This window comes from Ambystoma mexicanum, chromosome 12, assembly GCF_040938575.1.
Source record: "Ambystoma mexicanum isolate Mex_15411 chromosome 12, UKY_AmexF1_1, whole genome shotgun sequence".
Classification (NCBI taxonomy): Eukaryota; Metazoa; Chordata; class Amphibia; order Caudata; family Ambystomatidae; genus Ambystoma; species Ambystoma mexicanum.
Window position 1 is genome coordinate 41,189,354 of NC_090936.1, and position 24,153 is coordinate 41,213,506.

Sequence of the window (24,153 nt, forward strand, 5' to 3'; positions counted from 1 at the left end):
TTCCTATCCCTATTACACCCTTGCATTATTGTATTTAGCTAGGTCTATTCTGTGTTATGTGTCCTCCCACAGTGCCAATGGGCCTTTTCCCAATCACTGTGGATTATAAAACAAAGATAAAACCCAAGTGTGTTTGAATTGGTGCGTTCATCATTGCCACACTGACACCTGTGAGGGGTCAGAAATGCGAGGTGGACAACTTGGTAAAGGTTTTTCACAATAAGCCATTTTTATTAACTTAAAGGGTGTGATAAACATCTCGCTTTTCCTAACCTAACGTGGGTTTCCCTGCATATGAAACCAAGACTAAAGAAAAACACTAATACACCAGGATATCTGTCCCTCGCACTTATACATACAACAGAAGCATTTCAGGTATTCATATGGCTGCTCAAATTCAACAAAATAATCATTAGAACCAAATATTCTTGTAACCAGGGGCGGATCACCTTCCCCAGAATCAAAGCAGAATTTTCCAAATAAAAGTCCCTAAAAATAAAGTTCACCCCAATAATCAAGTTGCACTTCAAAAGGTAGCCTGCAAAAGTTTCTTTCAATAGTCAAGTTCTGTTTCCAGTACAAAGTTCCTTGACTTTTAGAAGGTTTCACTTGGCGTCGTAATTTTCTTAGAATAAAAGTTCAACACTTTTCAACATAAGGTTTTGTCTTCACTCTTCCAATGAATATTTCAATATGACTTTCTTGTCTTAAGAAAGATAGCTACTGCACCTTTTCTTTTTTATACAGAACAAAGTTTGTCGGGATGGCTTCATCGCATTTCATCAGACATTTCAATGGCTGCGACACTTTCTTTCCACCACAGCCTTTCACCACAATGCAGTACTTCAACATCTTCTTCCAGGTTCACTAACCTGCTTGGACTACCACTAACAATTCCTTTCCTGGTGTACTCGCCTGCCAGGAAAAATATTCTAACATTACTACAAGTACTCTTATGTGTGTGTTACTTAAAACATCAGTAAAGTCTTTGACTTTCAACAATAAGATTCACAACTTCTTCCACAAGGATACAACACCCATTGATGGTGTTTGTTCCACTGTTTAATTGGCCACATATACGCAGGTTAAATTCCTCTCCCCCTTTCCACACTTCACCAGGGGGGCCACATCCCTACCATCTTTTGGGTTTTCACCATCACACCTGATTACTGTTCTATTCAAGTTTCTCTTTCCAAGAAAGCCGTTTTCCCTTTTTATTCGAATCACCTTTCTTTGGCTTAGGCAATGCGGGTTGTTATCTGTCTTACAGATTGCCTCCTCTTGACTTTTGCAATGTAGTTATAGTTCTGGGTTGCTATTTCCCCTGCTTTGCATTGCCAATGGTGGTTATACTGTGCGTTCAATACCTTCTCCCCTTACCTTGGGAAATGGTAAACACAGTCTTTCTTAAATATTGTTTTTCTTTTATTAAAATCTTTCTCCTTTAGTTTTCTTCTCACATAATATTTGGGCCAAAAACCTATCTTTTCATTTGTTCAGTATTCAAAAGATTGGCAAGCGGTTAACGGTCGACAACAGAGCGCCCCGGGGTTACCCGTAAGATGATAACTCACTGGGTTGTCCTTGGGCATCCACGTCTCCCACTGCCACTTCTGCTCTTCGGTTTAGGAGCTTCTGAGAGGTCTGGTTGAGGTCCTGTGACTTGCGCCTTCCAGAGCAGCAGTCCTTGTTACTTCTCTCACGTCCGGGTACTGGCCAGCCACCAGTGTCAGGCACAATATGCAAAGAGCTCCTCTCTCCCACAGGGTAACCTGCAATCACAGCGATTCCCGCTACATGACCTCTGCAGTTCGGGCTTCTCCTACTCACGGCCCTCAGCACCATTTACCGTCAAAGGCACGGTGGTGGTCCCGGTGTCTTCGTTCTGCCCATGCTGCATACACGGTACTGGTAACTTCGCCTGCTACTACGGCTACTTCCCTACATCTGCACCTAAGGGGGATTTAAATAGTCAACCTACACCTTAGCAGGAATTTTATCAGGAACACTAGACTGCAGACTGCACATCTGTGCCTCCGAGCTCCTCTTCCTCGTCCCAGTACCTATGGTATAATGTCACCTGAAGACCCCAACGTTTGTATTCTTTTTATCATACATTTCAGTTTTACTTTTACTTAACACACTCTGTCTGTAAAACATACCCTTATCTAAGGGCCTTAAAGATATTAATGGTTGTTTCTTGTTTTCACAGTTTAAGATCACATTTCTCAGAAGGGAGGGTATTGATTCTTATGCTGATCATAATGTCTTTCATCCCCAACATTTTGTTTATCTCTAAGAAAGGGAGTCGGACTCTGACAAAAAGCCGTTAGGAAGACGACTACTGTGTATCTCCTAACAGAGCCCTCCTATTCCCCTGGGGGACTTCTCCTCCCAGGTGATGCACCCGGCTAACACCACCTCCATTGTTAAGATCAGGAAGCGTCTGTCTTCTCCCGGCTACCTGGGAGGAGACTTAACACAGAGATTCTATGAGGCTTCCGCAAGATTCATCTCACACACACACACAACACAGTGAAGACATTCCACTGTTCCTTTCCTCCGAACTCAGGAACCTCCAAGTCATTACCAAGAGGCACCAACTCATAGGGAAGCTTGTTGAGAAAAATGGAGGCTGCAATAAAAGCACATTATCGTATGGAGGCTGACTGCAATTTAAATTTCATAATGCTAAAATAACTGTGAAAGGGGAAACAAATTGGCATGTATTAGCAGCCATGAGTCGAGAAAGGGGGTTTGCTGAAAAAGCAAAAGAGATAACTGGCTCAAATGGGGAATCACTCACGTGTAAAGAAGATTTTGGCAAATTATTAAGAAATCTAATGTTTCATTTAATTTCTTCAATTTGAATGGACAATAGCATGGGCTTTACAGCACCGCCAAATTATGGGTTTGGAGGTGAGGTGGAGGAAAAACCTCCAGCAAAATGCTAGCGGTAAATTCAACACCTTACCACCAAAAAACAGCAATCTCAGTGGAAATAGCGCCGGCGTAGTTAGCACTGGTGGTAATTCCACCGAAATCCCCATGGAGTCCTATTTACTCTATAAATGGGGACTAACACCGCCAGTTGTAATCCAGTGGTAATTCCGCCGGATCAAGTGGCGGTAACAGTAAATCTGTTTGGTGGTATACCAAACTTGTAATGAGGCCCAGTGTCTTTAACTACCTTTGCCCAAGAAGCTCTGTGACAGGATATGACATTGGAGGAGAGATACACAGCATTGTCCTCTTTGATGACTCCTGCTGTGTGCTCACAGAATGCCAGACTAAAGTCTCCTACCATATGGCTAGCGGGAAGGCAGCCGCTACCCGATTCTAACCATGGCGGTGATATTAGCCAGGTGTATCGCCAGGGAGGAGAAAGCCCTCAAGGGAATAGGATGACTCCATCAAGAGAGATGCCGTATTCATCTCCTTCGGAGGGTGAGATGTCTATGATGCCAGAATACCTAATGGCTTGCTGTCAGAGTCAGACTCCCTTTCTTACAAATACCCAAAATGTTGGTGATCAAAGACATTGTGGTCAGTATAAGAATCAAAACATCACCTTCTGAGAAATGTGAGGTTTCCTTTAGCGCCTTGCTTCTTTAAATCATACTTCAGTATCGGTATACAGAAAACACATTTCAATGTGTCATAATAAACATCTGTTTCCTAAACATCATGTATTGGCAACATTTGAAAAAAGAACATTGTAAAAACAAATTTTCAGCTCATGCCCCTTTAAATCTCAAAGGTCACGCTTGAATGGGTATCCTTTAGGACTTTGCATGCATCAGGCTGGCCACATGCAGATGTTGATGCACAAGACATCCAGTATACAACCAGATGTGTAAATGATTTCAAAGTGCACTTACCTGCTAAGGCCCATTCCCCACTGCTGTGGGAGTGCCCGCTGTAGTAAAGTATATAGGTGTCATGCCTGGGACCGTCCGCTGTCCGGAGTTCCAAAAAGGACTTCAGCTTGGAATGGAGGTTGTCCAAGGAAAGCCCACTTGTGGAATAGTCACACCCGTAGGTCTCGATCATGTGGTGAGCAAAGAATCTCTGGATAGAGTTGAGCATGCCGGTAGATCTCCAATTTAATTCTTGCACGTGTTCAGGCGGAAGTAATGTCGGCTGGCCTTCCGGACTACAGCGGAACGAGAGGGGAAATAAAGCATTAAGACACCTCTGGGTTTAACTTTCATCTGCACTTGACCAGAGCACAAGTAGGGCAGACGTTGCAATGCAATAGTAGGCTACGGGAATAGGTTAACATACACACCAAATCACAAGTGAATATTTACTGATTAGGGTTAACCATCTGACTGCATATTTACATCATAGTTTTCACAATTTATACTTGGTAAAGTATTGTATTGAAATCATGGCAGCCATACTGTGCTTTTACACAAAAACAATAGGAAAGGGAGGAAGAAAGGAGACATGCTGAATGAAAGAAAGCCAAAGACTAGACGCAAAAGAGTTAAGGCGAGGAAGAAAAGGGGAAAAGAAAGAAGCAAGGAATGCAGGGCATGAGAAAGAATGCAGAACAGGAAGAGAAGTGAGAAAATGCTTATATTCCCTTTCATGGCTATTCACTCTGTTCAACCGAGGAAGACATTTTGAGGAAAGCTTTAGTGAAACCATTGATTTCTAAACATTACAGAATATATTGTGCCCATTGTAGACATCTGTGACAGGCAAGAAGAACGACAGTCTGTCACTGTGGTCCCAGAACGGAGACCCAGACACCAATTCTAGTGCAAAGGTTTATTTTTTTAACCTTTGCAAACAGACTAAGCTAGCAAGTGTCAAGATGGTGGCAAAACACAACAAAGTGTCTCTATAATGGCCTTTTGAAGTATCAAGATGATCCGGTCTCCCAAGTGTCAGTGACAGAATAGGGATTTCCCTTCTTGCTTCAAAGGGGGTCAGCCCAATAATTGTTCAGGCTCACAAACTTACAGAAACAAGCCAAAACAATCCAGAGTAGGTGACTGGTGCAAAGTAAACTGTTCCAAAAGTTCCCTCATGTTCCAACAAAATATAACAGCAGCAAACTTAAATGGTTCCTTTCTCTCAGTGTCAGACCGGTGGGGGTGGTCCGGAAACTTCAATCCTTGGCTCTGGGCATGGATTTTTTCCAGCCTCGGACCTATTACACTCAAGCAGTCAGATGTTTTGGGAGATCCCATGCTCGCTGCCTCCTAGGAGGTTTCTTTTGGGAACTCTCTTTGCAAGATGGCATTTCCAATGGTGTCAATTCCGTGTGGGTCAAGTGAACCCTGGTGAGGTTTCTCAGAGAAGGGTGGCCCTACTTTCGGCCTTCACCGCCGGCTCCATCCAGGGGTTCTCCCATGGCCACTTCAACCAGACTACTCCTGGGTTATCCTTCCTGTCCCCAGGCATAGTCATGCCATTTTGTCCCTCCACCCGCCACTGTAAACTTCCCTGAAGCAACATGATATTCCATATTCTCCCTGACCTTCGAAATAAAGGAGTGGTTACCCATTCTTCCCCCTGCCTAAGATGGTCCATCTCTCCAGCTGTTTATCCCATCCTCCCCTCTTATGATAGTATTCCTTTTCTTACTCGTGCCAACAACACTCCCTCTACCGTGGGGGGTACTTCTCACTGTAATCTTCTCTTGCTGCCTCCAAGTATTTCCAATTCTCATCCCCACATCAAAACTTCTCCTAGGTCTTTGCTCTCCTAATACTCCGGACAAATCTCCAGTTTGGTCTCCTACAACAAAACCCCTCACCTCCAATGTTGCCTTTCAAATATTATTATTATTAGAATAAAAGAGTTTTCTCCCCTACACACAATCTTTCTCCTTCAAAATGGTACCCTTCACTTTCGTCTTGCAGGTAATACTGTTCCGTCTCTAATGCCAAGCAACTCCTCCCTCTAACAAACCAGGGCATCCCTCCTTTCCTACATTCTCTACATTACGCCTCTTTCTCTTTACCACACACAACCATCTCCTCTTTCCTGGTCTGCACCATCAGACACTCCTGGCACGGGGTCTGCAGGACAGGGGTCTCCCAGGCTCTGACACTCGGCTCATGCCACCTCTCCCAGGGCTTGACATCGAGTGACTGACCCATCAGCCTCTGCTATTGTTTGCACCTATAAATTATGGCCTTGCCTGGTCTGTGACTGGCCCATGTGCTTAGTGTCATGTGGGATTAGTGGTGCCGGGCCTGAGTTTATATCAGGTGATACTGCCAGTTTTGGATGATCTTTTCAGTGTTTGGTGGCTACTGGTGAAGATGCAGGGACTGACATTTCTCCTGGTTTCAGTCTGTCAGGCCCCTCCTCTCAGGAGTTTGTTTTTGCTGCGCTCTGCATCCAGCAGTTCAAGGTAAATGCTGTATAATACTCCTGATCGATGGTGTGGCTGAAGGTCCAGCCTCTTGCTCTTCTGTGGTTGCAGGTAAGAAAACGCCACAGGTTCGCCTTCCTTCAGGCCTTCATTTAGTTTGTGGGTAAAGGGAAGTCTTCTCTACATGCTGGGTCCCTGTAGAAGGGAGGGCTCTGCTTCTCTCTGCCACTTCAGGCACGAAACAGAAGCCAGTGTGCAAGTTCTATTAGACTGTCCAGCCTGTGGTGTAGAAAGAGTCTCTGTGGGCCACTCCGTTCCTCCAACACTTTCCCAGCGCTGGCGTTTGCATCTGCATGACTTGTGTCAATTTCAGGTTTTCCTTCTGCAGAAGAGGGGACTATGGAAGATAATGTTTCTACGCGTTTGGTTGTCAACTGGGTTTGTGCTTGGGATAGGTTTGCCAGCTTTCTTCCTATCCTCGGGCACTAAACTAGGGTCTTCCTTCAGTTCTCTGCCCTTCTAATCCACAGTTGTTTTTAGCGCACACACACAGGGTTCGGAATTGAGAGCCAATGAGCAGGAGCTAAAACCTGCTACTGGGTGTCGGGCATCTCCAAATAGGCAGGAGCTACTGCAGGGGAACCAAGAACTACCAGAGATACTCCTTTAACGTTTTGGCCATTTTTATTGAACTATTGTGTTTAAATGTGTATTAGATGTATTCTAATTATTCTTTATTACCATTCTCAAGTACTCAAAGCTAATGTCACATTCATATGTCTGGAAGGCCCCGGTTGGCCCTAGGAGCCAAAAGGTAGCCCCTGTTAGCTGTTGGTTTCAAGCTAATCAGGCTCCACTATTCTAGAAGCAGGCGCTAAATAGCTACCAGGTCCTCTCAATTTCGAATCCTGCACACATGCAGCCTCAAGAAGCCCAGCTAGCTCGACGCCAACAATGGCAAAGAGGCACTTGAGTCCCCGGGCCAATTGGTACAATATAACTATACCTACATAACAATAACTCTGTTTAAGAATGTGTACAGAGGAGCAGTAGGTAAAATATAGGAAACATTTAAAATCATAGTTGTTACTAATGGCCCTATCTCTCAGAGTCTCACTGAGCATTTAAGGCTTTTTTTCCATTTTCAAACCACTTAAGAGATGATTAAGAGTTGTGAGAAACTAGATGATTCTCACCCACTAGTCCCCAAGGATTTGTTATCCAGGTGGCCAAGACACAGCCATCACTTTTGGAGCCAGTTCCTAGGGGTGGACCAGTGCGGGAGGATCACCTGAGTGAGGGCTCTTTGGGGAGTGGTACAACAGATGGTGAGACGTGGTATCCCCTTCCCAATAACACCTTCACCCCATCCTACCAGGTAGAATATTTAGGAACTCTACGGCCCTCCCTTTTACGACACAAACACTTTCACACAGACAGCCTGCTATGAGAGAAAACAGACTAACACCAGAGCAGTATACCTGATGTGTCTCAATACCATGGTCAGGGGAAGTCAGGCAATTACTGACCATCACACACCCGACTTCCATTAAGCTTCCCCAGATGGATAAAAAGACAGAGCACGAGAGCACACTCGGAGTGAGACAAAGCCCCACGAGGAAACATCAGCTTCAAAGTGGCAGCTGAACGACAGAAGAAAGACAGCAAAACAGAAGTGGATCGCAAGGTGGGAATTTCCCTTGACCATTTCGACCAGGAACCATACATTTTTTCTGAAATCTCGAGAATAGAAGGCGCAAGACCAGGAAACCAGGCTGAAGAATCCTGTCACATCTCTGCGGCATTGGTCGCTTTGGCAGCGCTGCCGATTGTGCGGAGCCCTTTGCGTCCGCCTGTCCAAGATGGCCGTGGACGGCTTTCCCGTAGCGGCTCACAACGGTATAGACTTTTCACGCTCTTCTACGACGCAGGCGAGCGGTCACATGATCCCATATAGGAAAGGAAACACCGATACCTGCTGCGGCGCTACTCCTGAATGGGACGCTTCGTAAGTTTCGCCACTAGATAGACGTTCACTACTACGTGATTCCTTGTCACTATTCTTCCCTGCAATTCACTCTCCTTCCCTTCCTTCCTCCTTGTTACTTTTCCTCTCCAGGCTCAACAGAACCTTGTTTTCCCTCGGCAACTCTTGTGCTTCCGGCACCCTCTCTGACTGGCCGCTCTCTCAACCATCCCCTTCAGAGTAAGTTAGCATTCTTTCTTTTCCCTGATCCTCTATCCTTTCATAATAGTTCTCTTACAGAAAGCATATCTTTTCTCTTCAAGGGAAACTGATATAACGTTTCCGGCTTTAGGGACCAGAAATCGTGATTTCCGATAACTTTGAATCTCTCGGCTGAGAGTTCAACATTCTTCCAGTAAGTGTAGATCTCTGCCTTTTCTGCACATCTCCTGAAGTTCCGTGCTAAATATTCTTACCTGTATTGTATACTCCCAGATGACATCATCGAGATGACCTTGGCTTACCTCAAGACACGCCCGGAGCACCTGTGAACACCATCGTCCAGGGTTTTCTTCCCCTGAGGGTTTCCCTGGGAGGACTTGCTCACACCCGCTCTGGTGTATTTTACCCCTGGAGAGGGTGGAGCAAGATCGATCAGGGGGATTCTTATTTCTGCATTTGCTGCATACCAGGGACTTGCTGTCAGATCAGGTTAGTGCCATTTTAGCCTTTGAAGGGTTTTTTCTAAGCTCCTCGGATTCTACCGATAGTGATTTGACAAATCTTGCATTGTTTGTCAGAGATACCCGGGGTCCTCCCGTGTTAATTATCAAGACGGAGAGACACGCCAGCTGCTGTGGTACCGTCCTTGGCTCCAAGAACAAAGCAGCATCAGTGAAATCAACACAGCCGGTGAGTTGGGGAAGACCGATCTGTGTTGAAGCCAAGGTTGCAAGCAGCAAACTTGTATGGCGAGCACTGGAAAGAACTTTGTTAAAACATGTGTGATAAGAGACTCAAGTAAAGTTGAACTGCTGATGAGTGATTGAACTTTAAAAGTAAGATACAATACCTTTGACAGAGTGGTCCAGCACCGCGTGGGTGCTCAATCGAAGGTCTCTGTAAGGTATCCAGCAGAGAAGTGACAAAAGTGAAAGTGAGAAAATGAGTTATATCAAGAAGAGAACAAGTAATTGTGAATCAAAAATCAGAGGTTTGTTGCTCCCGGCTATCTTGCTTGCAGTTTGTGAAATAAATAATATGACACTTTGGTTAATACGAATTAATTCGTTTTATTATTCAGCGTTTTTTCTAGTGATTTAACCTAGATACATGTGTTTATGAGAAACACTTTTTGGAACTTAACGAGCAAGTTTTCGGTCAGCCGACACGTGTTTCGACCTTACGGTCGTTCTCAAGGCTGAACAATATTCAATTTGTGATCAAGTAGTGACATATTGCATTATTTTCAGCAGTGGTGTTTTAGGTGATGTGCCCACATAGTGATAGATAGTGACATTACATTAAAACACATTGATGTGTCGGTATGTAACAGTTTTGGGAAAAAGTAAGAAGATCATTGGAAGAAAAGGAGGGAGAAAAAGAAAAGAAAAGTAAGTTGCTGGTAATTGGGCTTGTGGTATATTAGATTGTGGTAATTGTCTCTTACCCAGTCGTGGCTTGCTGTGTGCCCTCAGTAGGGTTCTAAATTGTGAACTGTCCTTTACGGCAGTTCCGGCTCCTGTTGGGCCCTTTGGGAGAAAGAGAGTGGAGGGGATGGTTGGTGGGAGCTTTCACAAAAGGAGAGCCCCCAGGTGCGTTATAGTCACATTCGTCTCATTGGATTTAATCGGCTGTGGTCATTGCACAAGTAACAGGTGGAAAACATCAAGGGCTTTTCTTGAATAGCCCTTGTGTATTTTCACCTGTTGAGCGTGTTAGTAGTGATAGTGATGGTATCATCTAACCGTGTACTTCCTGATGGTTGGCCCCAGGTAGTGAAAATGACTGCGGTTGGTGAATTGGATGGTCCTAGATGTACATCAGGGGCTTTTTTAGAAGAGAGCCCCTGTGTGTACCCAGCCATAGATAGCATTTGTAATACATTTCCTATTGTTGGAAAGTGAGCATGAAGAAAATTAAGATTAGCGCTAAAAGCTAACTATATCCCTTAGTTGGGCAAGGTACTTGCTGTCTCTGGGATGGGCTAGGAAGCTCACCTGTGTGCTCTGTCTGACGTCCCAGGCGGTGCTCTGCTGCTTCTGCACACCGCGCTGGGTGCCGCCATTATAAGCTGTTTGTTGACTCACGTTCGTCTCAGGCCGCACATGCGCGGTGGTGAAGTGTCTTAGCGCTGGTCCCGGCGCATGCGCGTCGTAGTGCGCGACTTGCGCATGCGCCGCGGATCAGTGAAAGGCCTTCACCGGGAATTGCTTGTGATTAGATTGGAGGATCGGGGGTGGGTGGCCCTAGCCCTTGGCTATGCGACAAAAGGGATCTAGATGAGCTTGAAATGATAAAAGGTTGTGTGTTTCTAGTCTGTTGCGAGGAGTGTCAATTAGAATGACGGTGTGTGTGGCATGGTCTCATGTCGGGCCGTGTCATACCCACATTTGGGTCACTATCCCTGCCGGGGTTTGAAGATTAAGATTTAGGTAGAGAAAAAATTGTAGAAAAGGAGGATGATAAAGATTTACAGGAAGACATTTAAATCATGGTCTTTGTTAAGGCCATTCTTCACACATCTAAAATGACAAATTAAACGTGCTTCCTCTTGTCTAAGTTTCCGGATTCTGTCTCCTCCTCTTGGGCCCAGCCGGACCAACTTAAGTCCGATGAACCTTATGTCACTCTTGTTCTCCATTTGGTGGTTCCTCTGCCAGTGGTTAGCCAATGGCAGTTTGGGGTCCTGTGAATGTATACTGTTCATGTGCTCTCTGATCCTGAAGCGTGTCTCTCGGATGGTGCTGCCTATGTATATTTTATTACAAACACAAATGATTGCATAAATTACAAATTTACTTCTACAATTAATGTGCTCAGTGATGTTGAAGATGGGACAGCCTGAGAATTTGGCGCATTTGGTCTGTGTTGCATGCGGGACATGCTCAATGTGCAAGCATGCAACACATGCTGCAAGAGTGACATAAGGTTCATCGGACTTAAGTTGGTCCGGCTGGGCCCAAGAGGAGGAGACAGAATCCGGAAACTTAGACAAGAGGAAGCACGTTTAATTTGTCATTTTAGATGTGTGAAGAATGGCCTTAACAAAGACCATGATTTAAATGTCTTCCTGTAAATCTTTATCATCCTCCTTTTCTACAATTTTTTCTCTACCTAAATCTTAATCTTCAAACCCCGGCAGGGATAGTGACCCAAATGTGGGTATGACACGGCCCGACATGAGACCATGCCACACACACCGTCATTCTAATTGACACTCCTCGCAACAGACTAGAAACACACAACCTTTTATCATTTCAAGCTCATCTAGATCCCTTTTGCCGCATAGCCAAGGGCTAGGGCCACCCACCCCCGATCCTCCAATCTAATCACAAGCAATTCCCGGTGAAGGCCTTTCACTGATCCGCGGCGCATGCGCAAGTCGCGCACTACGACGCGCATGCGCCGGGACCAGCGCTAAGACACTTCACCACCGCGCATGTGCGGCCTGAGACGAACGTGAGTCAACAAACAGCTTATAATGGCGGCACCCAGCGCGGTGTGCAGAAGCAGCAGAGCACCGCCTGGGACGTCAGACAGAGCACACAGGTGAGCTTCCTAGCCCATCCCAGAGACAGCAAGTACCTTGCCCAACTAAGGGATATAGTTAGCTTTTAGCGCTAATCTTAATTTTCTTCATGCTCACTTTCCAACAATAGGAAATGTATTACAAATGCTATCTATGGCTGGGTACACACAGGGGCTCTCTTCTAAAAAAGCCCCTGATGTACATCTAGGACCATCCAATTCACCAACCGCAGTCATTTTCACTACCTGGGGCCAACCATCAGGAAGTACACGGTTAGATGATACCATCACTATCACTACTAACACGCTCAACAGGTGAAAATACACAAGGGCTATTCAAGAAAAGCCCTTGATGTTTTCCACCTGTTACTTGTGCAATGACCACAGCCGATTAAATCCAATGAGACGAATGTGACTATAACGCACCTGGGGGCTCTCCTTTTGTGAAAGCTCCCACCAACCATCCCCTCCACTCTCTTTCTCCCAAAGGGCCCAACAGGAGCCGGAACTGCCGTAAAGGACAGTTCACAATTTAGAACCCTACTGAGGGCACACAGCAAGCCACGACTGGGTAAGAGACAATTACCACAATCTAATATACCACAAGCCCAATTACCAGCAACTTACTTTTCTTTTCTTTTTCTCCCTCCTTTTCTTCCAATGATCTTCTTACTTTTTTCCAAAACTGTTACATACCGACACATCAATGTGTTTTAATGTAATGTCACTATCTATCACTATGTGGGCACATCACCTAAAACACCACTGCTGAAAATAATGCAATATGTCACTACTTGATCACAAATTGAATATTGTTCAGCCTTGAGAACGACCGTAAGGTCGAAACACGTGTCGGCTGACCGAAAACTTGCTCGTTAAGTTCCAAAAAGTGTTTCTCATAAACACATGTATCTAGGTTAAATCACTAGAAAAAACGCTGAATAATAAAACGAATTAATTCGTATTAACCAAAGTGTCATATTATTTATTTCACAAACTGCAAGCAAGATAGCCGGGAGCAACAAACCTCTGATTTTCAACTTACCAAACTGGGGCTTATGCTAAACCCCAAAAACCGCTCCTGTGATCTTGCGTAAATTTGAAATCACAATAATTGGAGCTTAGCACTGGCAGGTTCCACTCCTAGAGCCTAAAACCCACCCTAATTGTGAATCAAAGTGGTCCTGCAAAATCCTGCACTCATGAAGTCGAGAAAGTTTGGAAAAAGTAGATACATTTGGTCCGAGCCCAGCGCAGGGAGATCAACTGAAGGTTTTGTGTTAAAGTGCGTCTGAGTCCGGCGGTGGGGGACCCGTAGTGAATCGGGAGGATAGCTCAGGGGGGCAACATGCTTGCCTTGGAAGCAAGGCGACAAGGAGCACCACAGGTTCGATCCCTGGGTCCGCGCTTAGAAACCTCAGGGTATTAAGCGCGCTATAAATAACATATCATAACAGTAAATCACCTGATAAGTTGTATATGTGAAATCCTAAGAAGAAAGGACCTTTTGTCATGTTGCATCAGACCCTCTGAAATAAAAGACTTTGAATGGCAAAGAGACTATGACACAGAAGGCCCTGATGTTGAGGTATTGAACTGCATCCTTGTGCTAGAGAAGCCAGAGAGTGTGCCAAGCTCGAGTGCGCCGCCTTGTTCCATGCTGAAAATGTGGGGAAGAGAAGCCAACGGCTTGAATATCCTGGCATATCATTTCTTGACCGCTTTTCATTTGCATAACATTGTTTCCCACACTATTTGTATTTAGAAATAAGGATTGGCAATAGGACTGTTATTATTTGATGGTCGTAGCTTGCTCCCATCTTTAGATTTAGGATTAGATAGGCATTTTTCAAACCCAATTGAAGTTCAATAAACACCCTTAAACTGTGGTCACGTGTGCCTGTTTTACTGTTTGATACCATGCCTTCCTTACAGACTGCAGTGTGCAGATTCTTCAATAGGCAAAATGGTTCACTGGAATGCACCACGCTAGGAAAAGAGGGGTTTGGGGAGACTTTCTAAGGCAGTTCCTCTACATCTCACCTAAACAAATCTCCCCTCAAACTCAGGCGTCCTTAACCCCAGGTTAGTGCTAGCGATTGTTCACCTGTTGCCTTATCTGTCCAAGCTCCCTCAGGGACTTCGTAGACTGGCCCTACAATATCCATTGGTTAGTTCTAAAGGGGTGTAGGAGTGTGCCTTACAGACGCTAAAGACCCACTCGGCCCGCCTTCCATGCTCGGAGGTTCCTCTCTGAAGGTCTCCATCGCTCTCTTATCTCCTCCCTCAAACTCCACCCATCGTCTCTGATCACACTCCACAACACCATTAATACTACTTCTTGTCTCCGATGTTGTTAGGAAAATGGGTTTTCAATGTAACACCCCACTCACCGTCTTAATGCTGCCGATCTGCTCCTACACGGCCTCCTGTGGCAACCCACAAGACGCAGAGATAAGCACTGGCAACAGGACTCTGCATCCCCAGGAAGGGCATGTTCCGCCATAATGTACGTCCCCAATCCAAGATGGCCACCACACACTCCCTATTGAACATGGCCACCACGCAAACCTGCATGTAGTGTGTACGACGTGTTGCGGCTGCTACGTACACAGAAAATAATTAAACGTGAGCCACTCCGTGGCGTCTGGCAACTGATCTGGACTTGGAGATCCCGATTGGACCCTTTTCCTGACTCTGTATAGGTAATTTGCATTTGTATGTCCTGCCGCTTTTATTGGTCTGCGTTTATCCAGATTCTAATTTTGTTTTCTCAAGAACCCCCTCTTTCCATGACCAGCCTCCAACTTGCCCCTTTCTTTGGTTATAGTCAGTCGCGAGTTTGTTTACAAAGAAGAAAAGAATAAACCTTCTGCAGCCCAGTCACAAACAGGGAGAAGAGGCACCCTTTCAGTGGTAAGACTGGACTCGGTGGTTGAAGTGTGCAAAAAGTAGTAGTGGACCTATGTTCCCAGCTGGCTGTCCCCACAACCCCCTGCCGCCCCCATCACCCCATGTGAAACATGCATACCCAAGTCCCACCTTTCCCCCATTCCAGTCCACCACTGTGTAAAGGAACACAAAACACAAAATGCTTTTTAAAACGATCACCATTACCTTTATTCATCGTTCCCCACAGTGCCCTAAGCAGGCCACTGAAAAATAACAGCAACCCAGCAGGTCTACAATAGCTCACCGATGTGATACTGGAGCTGTTCCAGCAGGTCCCAGGAACGAATCTCCAGTAAGGCAAACGCAAAAAACAAACACCTGCTGTTTAAGGAATCCAGTACACTGAAGTGCAAGTTTCAACTTCTTCCTGCACTTTTAGTTTTAAACAAAATCATTTCACAACAGTTTGTGTAGGAACAATGCATTTGTAATTTTTTTTTAAAAAGTAAAGTAGGAGCACCGTACCCGACCATTTCGACCACTGGATCCTTCCCTTTCTACTACCCTACACAAGGGCAGGGGAATTATTCTAGTTGGAGAAATCCATCTAATGCTCTTTGACTTGTTGCTTCATCCCTCAGCATCTCCTGGGGTCTTTTGGATTGTTTTCTGGGGGCGCATTACATATGTTGCTCCTGCCCGGATGAGTGAACCATTCCTACATGCTGTTCTATATCATACAGGAGGTGGGCTCGCTCCCTTTAGTAGTGACCTATGCTCTGGAATCCAGAGTCATCCTCCTGGTATCTCGCTGCTGTAAGGAATGTTTCTCTGCTGCTTGCCTCCACCCTGCGATCGTATTCACCATTATGCACCCCTTCCCAAACCACTACTTCTCTCTCTGCACTACTACTACTACTCTCGCTTCTTCACACTACTACTACTCTCCTCTTTTCACCTACATGTTCCTCTACTTAACCCCTACTCATTGAGATGGTGCCCTTCTCACTCTCCCAATACCATCACTCCTCTCACCCCCCACTTCTCGCACCCCACTCCTACACCACCCTCTACTATTCTCATAGTCTCCCAACACTCACTCCCTCTACTCTGACTTCCCTACTCCTGTCTCCCACGCTAGCTCCATCTATCTTTCACTCACTTCCTAAATAGCCCCCTCCGCCTTTCATACACTTTACTGCACTGTGCTGCGCTATAAATACACACAACCTGGTACCGCTCTCCTTCACAAATATATGATCTTGCACATCGCCGGAGTAATCTGCCTCCATGCTTCTCTGCACCTCCCTTCCCCTGCTTGGTCTCTTGGTCTGCCCCTGCCTCCACCGCCTCCACACTCTGCCTTTCTTTCTGTGTCTTTAAATAATGTAGTACTGCTGGTTCGGTCTCCCCCACCCCCTTCCATTGACAGCAACGCTCACCCGACTCTCTGCACAATCAGCACCCGTCTTTTCCCCAGGATCTGAATTACACAGGTGAGGGGTTTTAAGAAAAAACCTCAAGGCCCCTACCCCTTTTCCAGCATTGTTTTTGCAACAGTCTCTGGTGCCAGGGGTTCAGGCTGCTCGTTCTCCTTGTGGCTTTCTTAACGTGTTGCTGGGTGTTGTCATTTTGGTTGTCCCCCGGTCTTACTCCCAGTTCATTTCCTCTCGTCTCCCCAGTGGGCTGGGTCGGTCTCGGATGGTGAGGTCGGTGATGGGTGTCTCATTCTTGTTTGGCTGGGAGATTTACAGTCTACTCCCTGACTGTGCTTGATTCTGCTCTCCCGACTCTGGCCTGGATATTCTTTGTTGCTCCCAGATGTACTTTGGGAGTTGGAGTCATGTAATGGAAAAAAGAGGGCAGGCAGATAAAGTGTTGGGAAGTATTTTGAAACAGAGGGCGGCACCAGCCTCTACATGCATGGCACATGAGAGGCGGTGTCGGAGGCTGGGGTTCCCGCATCCCCCTGATCCCGCCCCACCCGCCCCCCCCCCCCCGACAGTTTATTGACCCGGTCACGTAGTTGATCAAACGTAATGAAAAAAAGATCGGTTTCCAACTCATGTGGAAATTAGATTTGCAGCACGCTATGTATCAAGTCCCTGGTTTGCTAGACACTGCTTATTGGGTGCGGCCGATACACACACAGGAGCAGCTTTTAGGTCCAGCACATCAATTCTTTATTTCACTCTCTCAAAGGGATTACTCATGCCTTGCAGTGGGCACAAAACAAAATATGAACTGTAAGCATTACAGATTTAGCATATACTGGTAATTCGAGTTTATCCCGAGTAGAACATCATCTCAGGAGTTCAAAATAACATGGCTCAAGCACAAAATCCAAAAACGTATCCCAACTGCAAGCAAATGATTTGACTGGTTTTTGGAGGTTTGCTTTATTGGGCTACATCTCAATAAGACTGAGAAAACAGAAAGGCCCATTGAGGTTTTTTAACTTGACAACCAGACAGTGGTTACAGTCTTGCCACTATGTTTCACTTTGCATAATGTTTGCCTTGCAATGTGACCCTCTGATGGTTTATTAAGCATCTTCAAATTAGAGTTATGGAAGCGATGTTGCTAAACAGCAGGAAGATTATTGGGTTTCTCGGCTTGTACCACTTATTTATAATATACAGACCCTTGGTGGTTTAGCTGCTCAATTTGCAATCACGGAGTGGGTTAAGCAGGCACAATTCCTCGAGTTCAGGAAGAGTTGGACTGGCTGAACAAAACTATTTTGTGTGCTGAACAAACACGGACTGTTAAATCACCTCACCATTGTAATCTTCATTGCCGTCCCCCACCTGTATACAATCGGTAACTAAAGTGTCTAGTGAAATGGCCAGTGACTTAGTGTACATGCTGTAAATACCACATTGGTGCATTTCCTGCCCCCTCAAGTTCCCTCTGCCTCTTCATCAACAGGCTGTTTTATCATCCGTATTCCACGACCCTCCCCACTCTTTCCTTTGTACAGTGCTTCTGCTCAAAGCGCTACGTTTCCCAACTACAACTAAAATATAAATTAATATTTCCGTAATATGAATCTGTAAAGCATCTGAGGCTAGAAATATTGCACATTTGGCGGCAGAGTGTAGTAGGCCCACCTATCTCCTGTTGCTTTTAGCGGCAGAGCATAATAGGTCCACCGCTCTCCTGCTGCTCTTGGAGGAAGAACGTATTAGGTCCGCCTCTCTCCTGCTGCTCTTGGAGGAAGAACGTAGTAGGTCCGCCCCTCTCCTGCTGCTCTTGGCAGTAGAGCGTAGTAGGCCCACCTCTCTCCTGCTGCTCCTGGCAGCAGAGTGTAGTAGCTCAATCGCTCTCCTGCTGCTTCTGGCGGCAGAGCGTATAGTAAGTCCACCTCTCTCCTGCTGCTCCTGGCGGCAGAGCGTATAGTAAGTCCACCTCTCTTCTGCTGCTCTTGGAGGAAGAACGTAGTAGGTCCACCCCTCTCCTGCTGCTCTTGGTGGAAGAATGTAGTAGGTCCTCCCCTCTCCTGCTGCTCCTGGTGGATGAATGTAGTAGGTCCACCCCTCTCCTGCTGCTCTTGGCGGCAGAGCGTATAGTAAGTCCACCTCTCTCCTGCTGCTCTTTGCAGTAGAGCGTAGTAGGCCCACCTCTCTCCTGCTGCTCCTGGCGGCAGAGCGTAGTAGGTCCACCTCCCTCCTGCTGCTCCTGGCGGCAGAGCGTAGTAGGTCCACCTCTCTCCTGCTGCTCCTGCCAGCAGAGCGTAGTAGCTCAATCTCTCTCCTGCTACTCCTGGCAGCAGAGCATACAAGGTCCACCTCTCTCCTGCTGCCCCTGGCAGCAGAGTGTAGTAGGTCCACCTCTCTCCTGCTGCTCCTGGCAGCAGAGCGTAGTAAGTCCACCTCTCTTCTGCTGCTATTTTAAATGGAGACATGTTGTCAAATGACCCATATTCCATATATTGTTTATGTTGGTACTTTAAGATATTTTGCAAATACATTAGAAATTGTTGGTTAAAACCAATTCACGTTGCCACTTTTGTAATACGAAAACAAAGGATTCTTATGATTATAAGGATTGCTACTGGCATTCATACTTTGAAAAGTTAGAAATGTTTCTAACATTTCAACATAATATAAAGTAAGGAGCATGGTATCAAGAGAGCAGAAGGAGGAAACTGCGTGTTCTTCATTCCTGGTTATTTTTAAATGACAAGTGTCCAGCAAGTGAAAAGCTGCTTGGAGCAAAAAGCGCTAGAACCTTATTCGAGAACATATTTTTGTTATTGCTAGATGCCAATGTCAGTAAGGGTGAACAGAAACAAGAAACGGTTTCCACTGGAACTATACAGAATACAAAAGACAAGCATGTTCTCTATGCCTCTGCTCCAGAATGCATTGACACATTTATGGACATTTCTAGTTCGAAGGTTCAGGGTTGAGACAGATCCAGAAGAGACATGACTCGAGTATTCAAGGTTCAAACATGATTTCCATAGCAACACATGGTTTCCCTTCTCGTAAATGCCCAGGTTTCCCCCATCAGGGATGTACTGGTGTTTCCACAATCACCAAGACAACACATCCCCAGGGATAAAGCGCCTAGGCCAGTGGTGACAACACATCCCCAGGGATAAAGCGCCTAGCCCAGTGGTGCACAACATGCAGCCTCCAAGTCACATGAGTTTCATGATGAAATGCGGCTTGCCCTAAAGCCATCCTTTCTCCCTCTCTTTCTTCTTCTGTCAGGTCAGGTGTTCGAAGCCTGTGTGGTCCAGTTTATGCCTTTGAATCCCCATATCTGCAGTTTCACCTCTATTTAGGCATGATTTATGTCCCAAAATACAAATAGGTCATAGTGGTATTACCTTTTCATGGAAATGTATCACACAGGTAACATTTTAGAAAAATAGAGCAATAAATACAAAAGTATATCTCAAAACCCATCTTTTAATATTTGATTTACTCACATTTGCGTAGCGACACCCCTACCATCCGCTCAGCCCCAGGCTCAGTCCAGCCCACTGTATGATACGTGTGTGCTACATTCGGCCCTCCAGAAAAAACAGCTGTGCACCCCTGGCCTCGCTGCTTCTTAGCGCCTATCCGCTTATTAGTCGCATTTGCTCTTCACAGGGATGAAGGGCCATGCGTGTGCTTTGCATTTCACTGCAGAGGGATAGTGCCGGCCCCACTACTTCTCGGTCCAGGTTTATAGTGCCCCCGTGCCATTCTCACGCTGTCTGTACTACAGGGAATGTGGTGCCCTTTTCACCTTCTGTTCTACAAGAGATATAGTGCACTGTTCGCCCTTAAGAGATATGCAGCATGTGTCAGTTTAGACAAGAGAGGGAGAACTACTTTGCACCGTCAAGCCTAGTAGCCTCGGTCAGGAACCCTAAGGCCAACTCCACAGAGCTTACTGGGGGGTTTCAACACAGCCTCGGTCCTCACCCCCCCCCACCCCACCAGATCTGATCCGCCCAGGTCCAAATGCAGGCCATCTGGCTCACTGACCGCCTCAATGCACACTTTTTATCTTGCTGCTCCTCCTGGCGTCCTTGCTCTCTCTGTCCTCATTCTACAGTATCCTGATCTCCAACCTTCGGCTACACCCGGCCTGCAACTTCATTGTGGGATTGTGTATGCCTCCACATGATTGGTAGGGTGGTGTGTCAATCTTCATTTACACCCCATCTGTGGTACAGTGAAATTATATAAAAGGTGGCCATTGTTGGGCCAGGCAGAAATCCATCATGCTGGCAATCAGTTCTGGCACAATTTGAACTCTGCTTCCCTAATTAAGTTTTCGCAGATTGTAGCTGTTTGTCTTCCTTGGATTGCAAACATTCTGATCTGCTCGAGGACATCCGCATGTTCAAGCATTGCGGTCTAGCGTCCTCTCCTTCAGCCTTGTATGGGTACAGTCTGAGGTTCACGTAGTGTTGATATCAAGAGCCCCAGGTTCTAACTGCAATCAGACTTCGGAGGGTATCTCACGCCCCCAAATCCAGCATCACCAAAGCGAATAGTCTCACGGTAATGACCTCTGCACATGCTCAGTTCCCAGTTGCATATCACAGCCATAACTACAGTCTCTTTTCCCAAACAAGACTGGAATCCTGCTTGGATAGAATCAAAAATGTTATTTTGCCTACGGCGCTCAAGTTGATGAGTAACTTCTTCCAATAGATCACTGTAAAACAGTAGATGAGAAAACGGGTGACAATCTAATGAAGCGGACAAGCTCATGGATGGTGCTTTGTGTAGCCGGAGCTCCTTAGGCACATTGACTCACGACGAGCTGCGAGCTTCATTAATCACTGGCTATCGCGATTTTAGTGGGGCAGGGAGCTCCAAGAGAGCCGGATGCTGTGGCTTTCTTCAACAGTAACTCAAATTTGATTTTTGGGACATTGCTTCAGTATCTGGATACGGTTTAGAGGATGGGAGTGAACGTTTGGACCTAATAGACACCATACTTTCACAAAGACAGGATGATGCAGAGATCACATTAGTGAGAGGTTTACGTTTTTGCAGCTCACCCAGTACTCCTAGTAGCTCTTGAGATGTTAGCCGAAGAAAAAAATTGCATTGTGCAATAGGATTTTTTGGCTGTCGTAATACGCATTTAATAGCATCTTGCTACAATCCTAATCATTTTCTTTCAAAACGCTGATTTGTTTCAGGTTTCTCAGGAGTTAAACTGCAGCCTTGGTTATATGAAGGATGTAAGAGAATGATTTTATATTTTAATGTTTTTGTTTTGAGGAGCTAGGATGCCAAACAGCTTTGCTAGGCGAGTGCTCGTCCAATATAAACGAGCTAGTGAGGCGCACGGGTCAGCATCCTCAGGGTCCTTTCTGACCATGGACACTAGAGGCACTGTTAAGTGATGGAGTAGCACAATCATAAGAAAAAATGTATCAGAATCATAAAAGGGCGCAACTAAATGCCCTGTGGATGAGTGGGGTCAACAGGAATGTGGCGAAGATCTAAGATGGAGAACGCTTCTAAAAACATTTTGGTTATTAAAGTTAGAGAACACAATACTATGCAGAGAATGAGGTGGCCAAGGAGTCCAGCAGAAAATCCAGGAGGCCTGTGTGAGGCGACGGGGGCGCAATTATCAAGATACCGATTGGGAAGGTGGAGTCCAGGGAAGTATCATCTATGGGATGGGGTATAGACAACTACAAGTTTACCCATGGTATGGTGTGATCGAGGGCTAGTTTGAACCACAAGAACCTGCAGTTCTTCACTTAAAGAAGCCTTCAACGCCAAGCATCTTCTGGGAGCTAATGTGTGGAGCCGAAAGGATTCACAAGCTTCCATGAAGGAAAGCAGGGCGGAGATCATGTGCTCCTCTGAGCCAATTAGGAAGTCAGTAGCCATCTTAGAATGGCTATGCAAACACTTCATTGAAAGGGGCTTCTCATGCCATAAACGCCGCGCTTTGTATGCTTAAAGTACTAAAAGCCAATGAATGTTCTCCTCCTCTTACTGTACAAGGGAAATGGTGATGACTGATGGTCGTAAATACGGAATATTGCAGCTCTTACTTTCCAGCTTTGCTGCCTAGGTTAGCTTCTCTGATTTCACAGGGTCTCCACCCGTCCACATTATGCGTTTCAAGGCTTCAGTTAAGTATGAACCTTTTTCTGTGTCCTTTCAAACCATTAATGAGTAGCAACATCTCACATAGATCAGCCGTCTGCTGTCATTTCTTACTACTGATGAAAGCAGCATTTCTGCGGATTCATGCACAAGGATATAAATACAAACAAGGAGATGAAATCACACTACACAAACATGCTCCTAGGGACACCAAAAGAACACAAACTAGCAGAAAGAGGAAACAGGAACAAAGTCTACGTTACAGCAGGAAAGAAGAAGCAAAAGGGTAAAATAAATATGCAGTTAAACAATGAGGGAGCAAGGGACCAAATCTTCAGCCATGACAATGTGGACAACCGGACAAGAGAGCAAAGAACAATAGGGTGTGCAACACAAATTAACATGCTCGCTCATTGCGGAGAGACAACGCATGCAAACACAGGCAAAGAAACCAATACAACAGGAGGCAACAAGGAAATTATGGCTAAAAAAAAAAAGTACCTAGTCCACAATTCACAGGCTTTATTGGGCAGGTAAAACATGACAGTTAAAGACAAGAGTTGTAATTACAAGCATTCCGAACCTAGATAAAAGCCTGTCTGAACAACCGGTCTTAAGATACTCAAGATTACTGAGCACAAACAAAAGCCATTCTTATCCTGAAGGAATTTGATCACTTAACATACTGCACTGCGTCTTACCCACGTCTGAGTGTGCCGAGGCCGAGCTCTGCATGGTTTGAAACTGGGCCTTGAGCACGCCCTCTACCCGGGCAAGAATCCTATCACCCCACATCCTGCCTTTGACGTTGCATGACTGCCAGGAGCTACATTGACACCTCACTGTCACAGAGCACTGCTGAGTGCTGCTACAAGGAAAGCCTTTCTCTAGGCAAAACGTGCCTTGCAGTTAGTGGACTCCTGGCTCCTGCTTGTGGCAGTACCTGAGCCATGGACCCAATGCCTGGGATACGCCGACTGTATGTGGTCTGTGCTAGACGCAGGAGGTACTAAGAGCAAAACATGTTCAAGTGTACATGTTTCCATTTTTAGGGGGTGAGGAGCCTGGAATAGTGAGGGGGTCAGATGTGGGGAGCTGTGTACTGCATGTTACAAACAAGAGTACTGCAGGAAGCACTTTAACCCCTTGAGCGATCATACTGGGATAGGAAATCTAAACAGTGGTGCAGCAGGCACTTGAAAACCCTGAGCTACGTGTGTTGAAACCTGCATCAATTAATCTTTTATAACACGCTTAATACCGAAGACCATTCTCTTAGCGCAAGACCGGTTTTCGAACCGGTGTTGCGCTGCGTTGACTTGTTTCCAAGAAAACGCATTGCCCCTCAGCTATCCCTCTGGCCCATGCATGGATTCATTTTAGATTCGTTTCAGGTTTTTAGAAAGTAGTTTTACATCAGTAGATTTTTTGACAGCAGATCAGTTAAAATAGAATAACTCTTTTAGGTTGATTGATAGATTGATGGGTCAGCAGGATGGAAGCAAGACAACACAGAGCGGCATGGGTTTGATACTGGTTTCGTGCTTACAGGCCAGACTCCGGCATGAAGTGTGAAATAAAATCCCAATTTCTTTTTTTTTCTTTCTCTCCCTTTCATA

The 24,153-nt window shown here is 45.7% G+C and overlaps 1 protein-coding gene across 1 annotated transcript in view; it reads right to left on the reverse strand.

Moving 5' to 3' along the window:
- TMEM168 (transmembrane protein 168) overlaps positions 1-24,153 on the reverse strand; it is a 45,775-nt gene that overhangs the window by 4,365 nt on the left and 17,257 nt on the right. Inside the window, exon 4 of the mRNA XM_069627909.1 lies at positions 3,882-4,156. Coding sequence (XP_069484010.1) covers positions 3,882-4,156 — 275 coding nt within the window. The remainder of the gene's footprint in view (positions 1-3,881; positions 4,157-24,153) is intronic.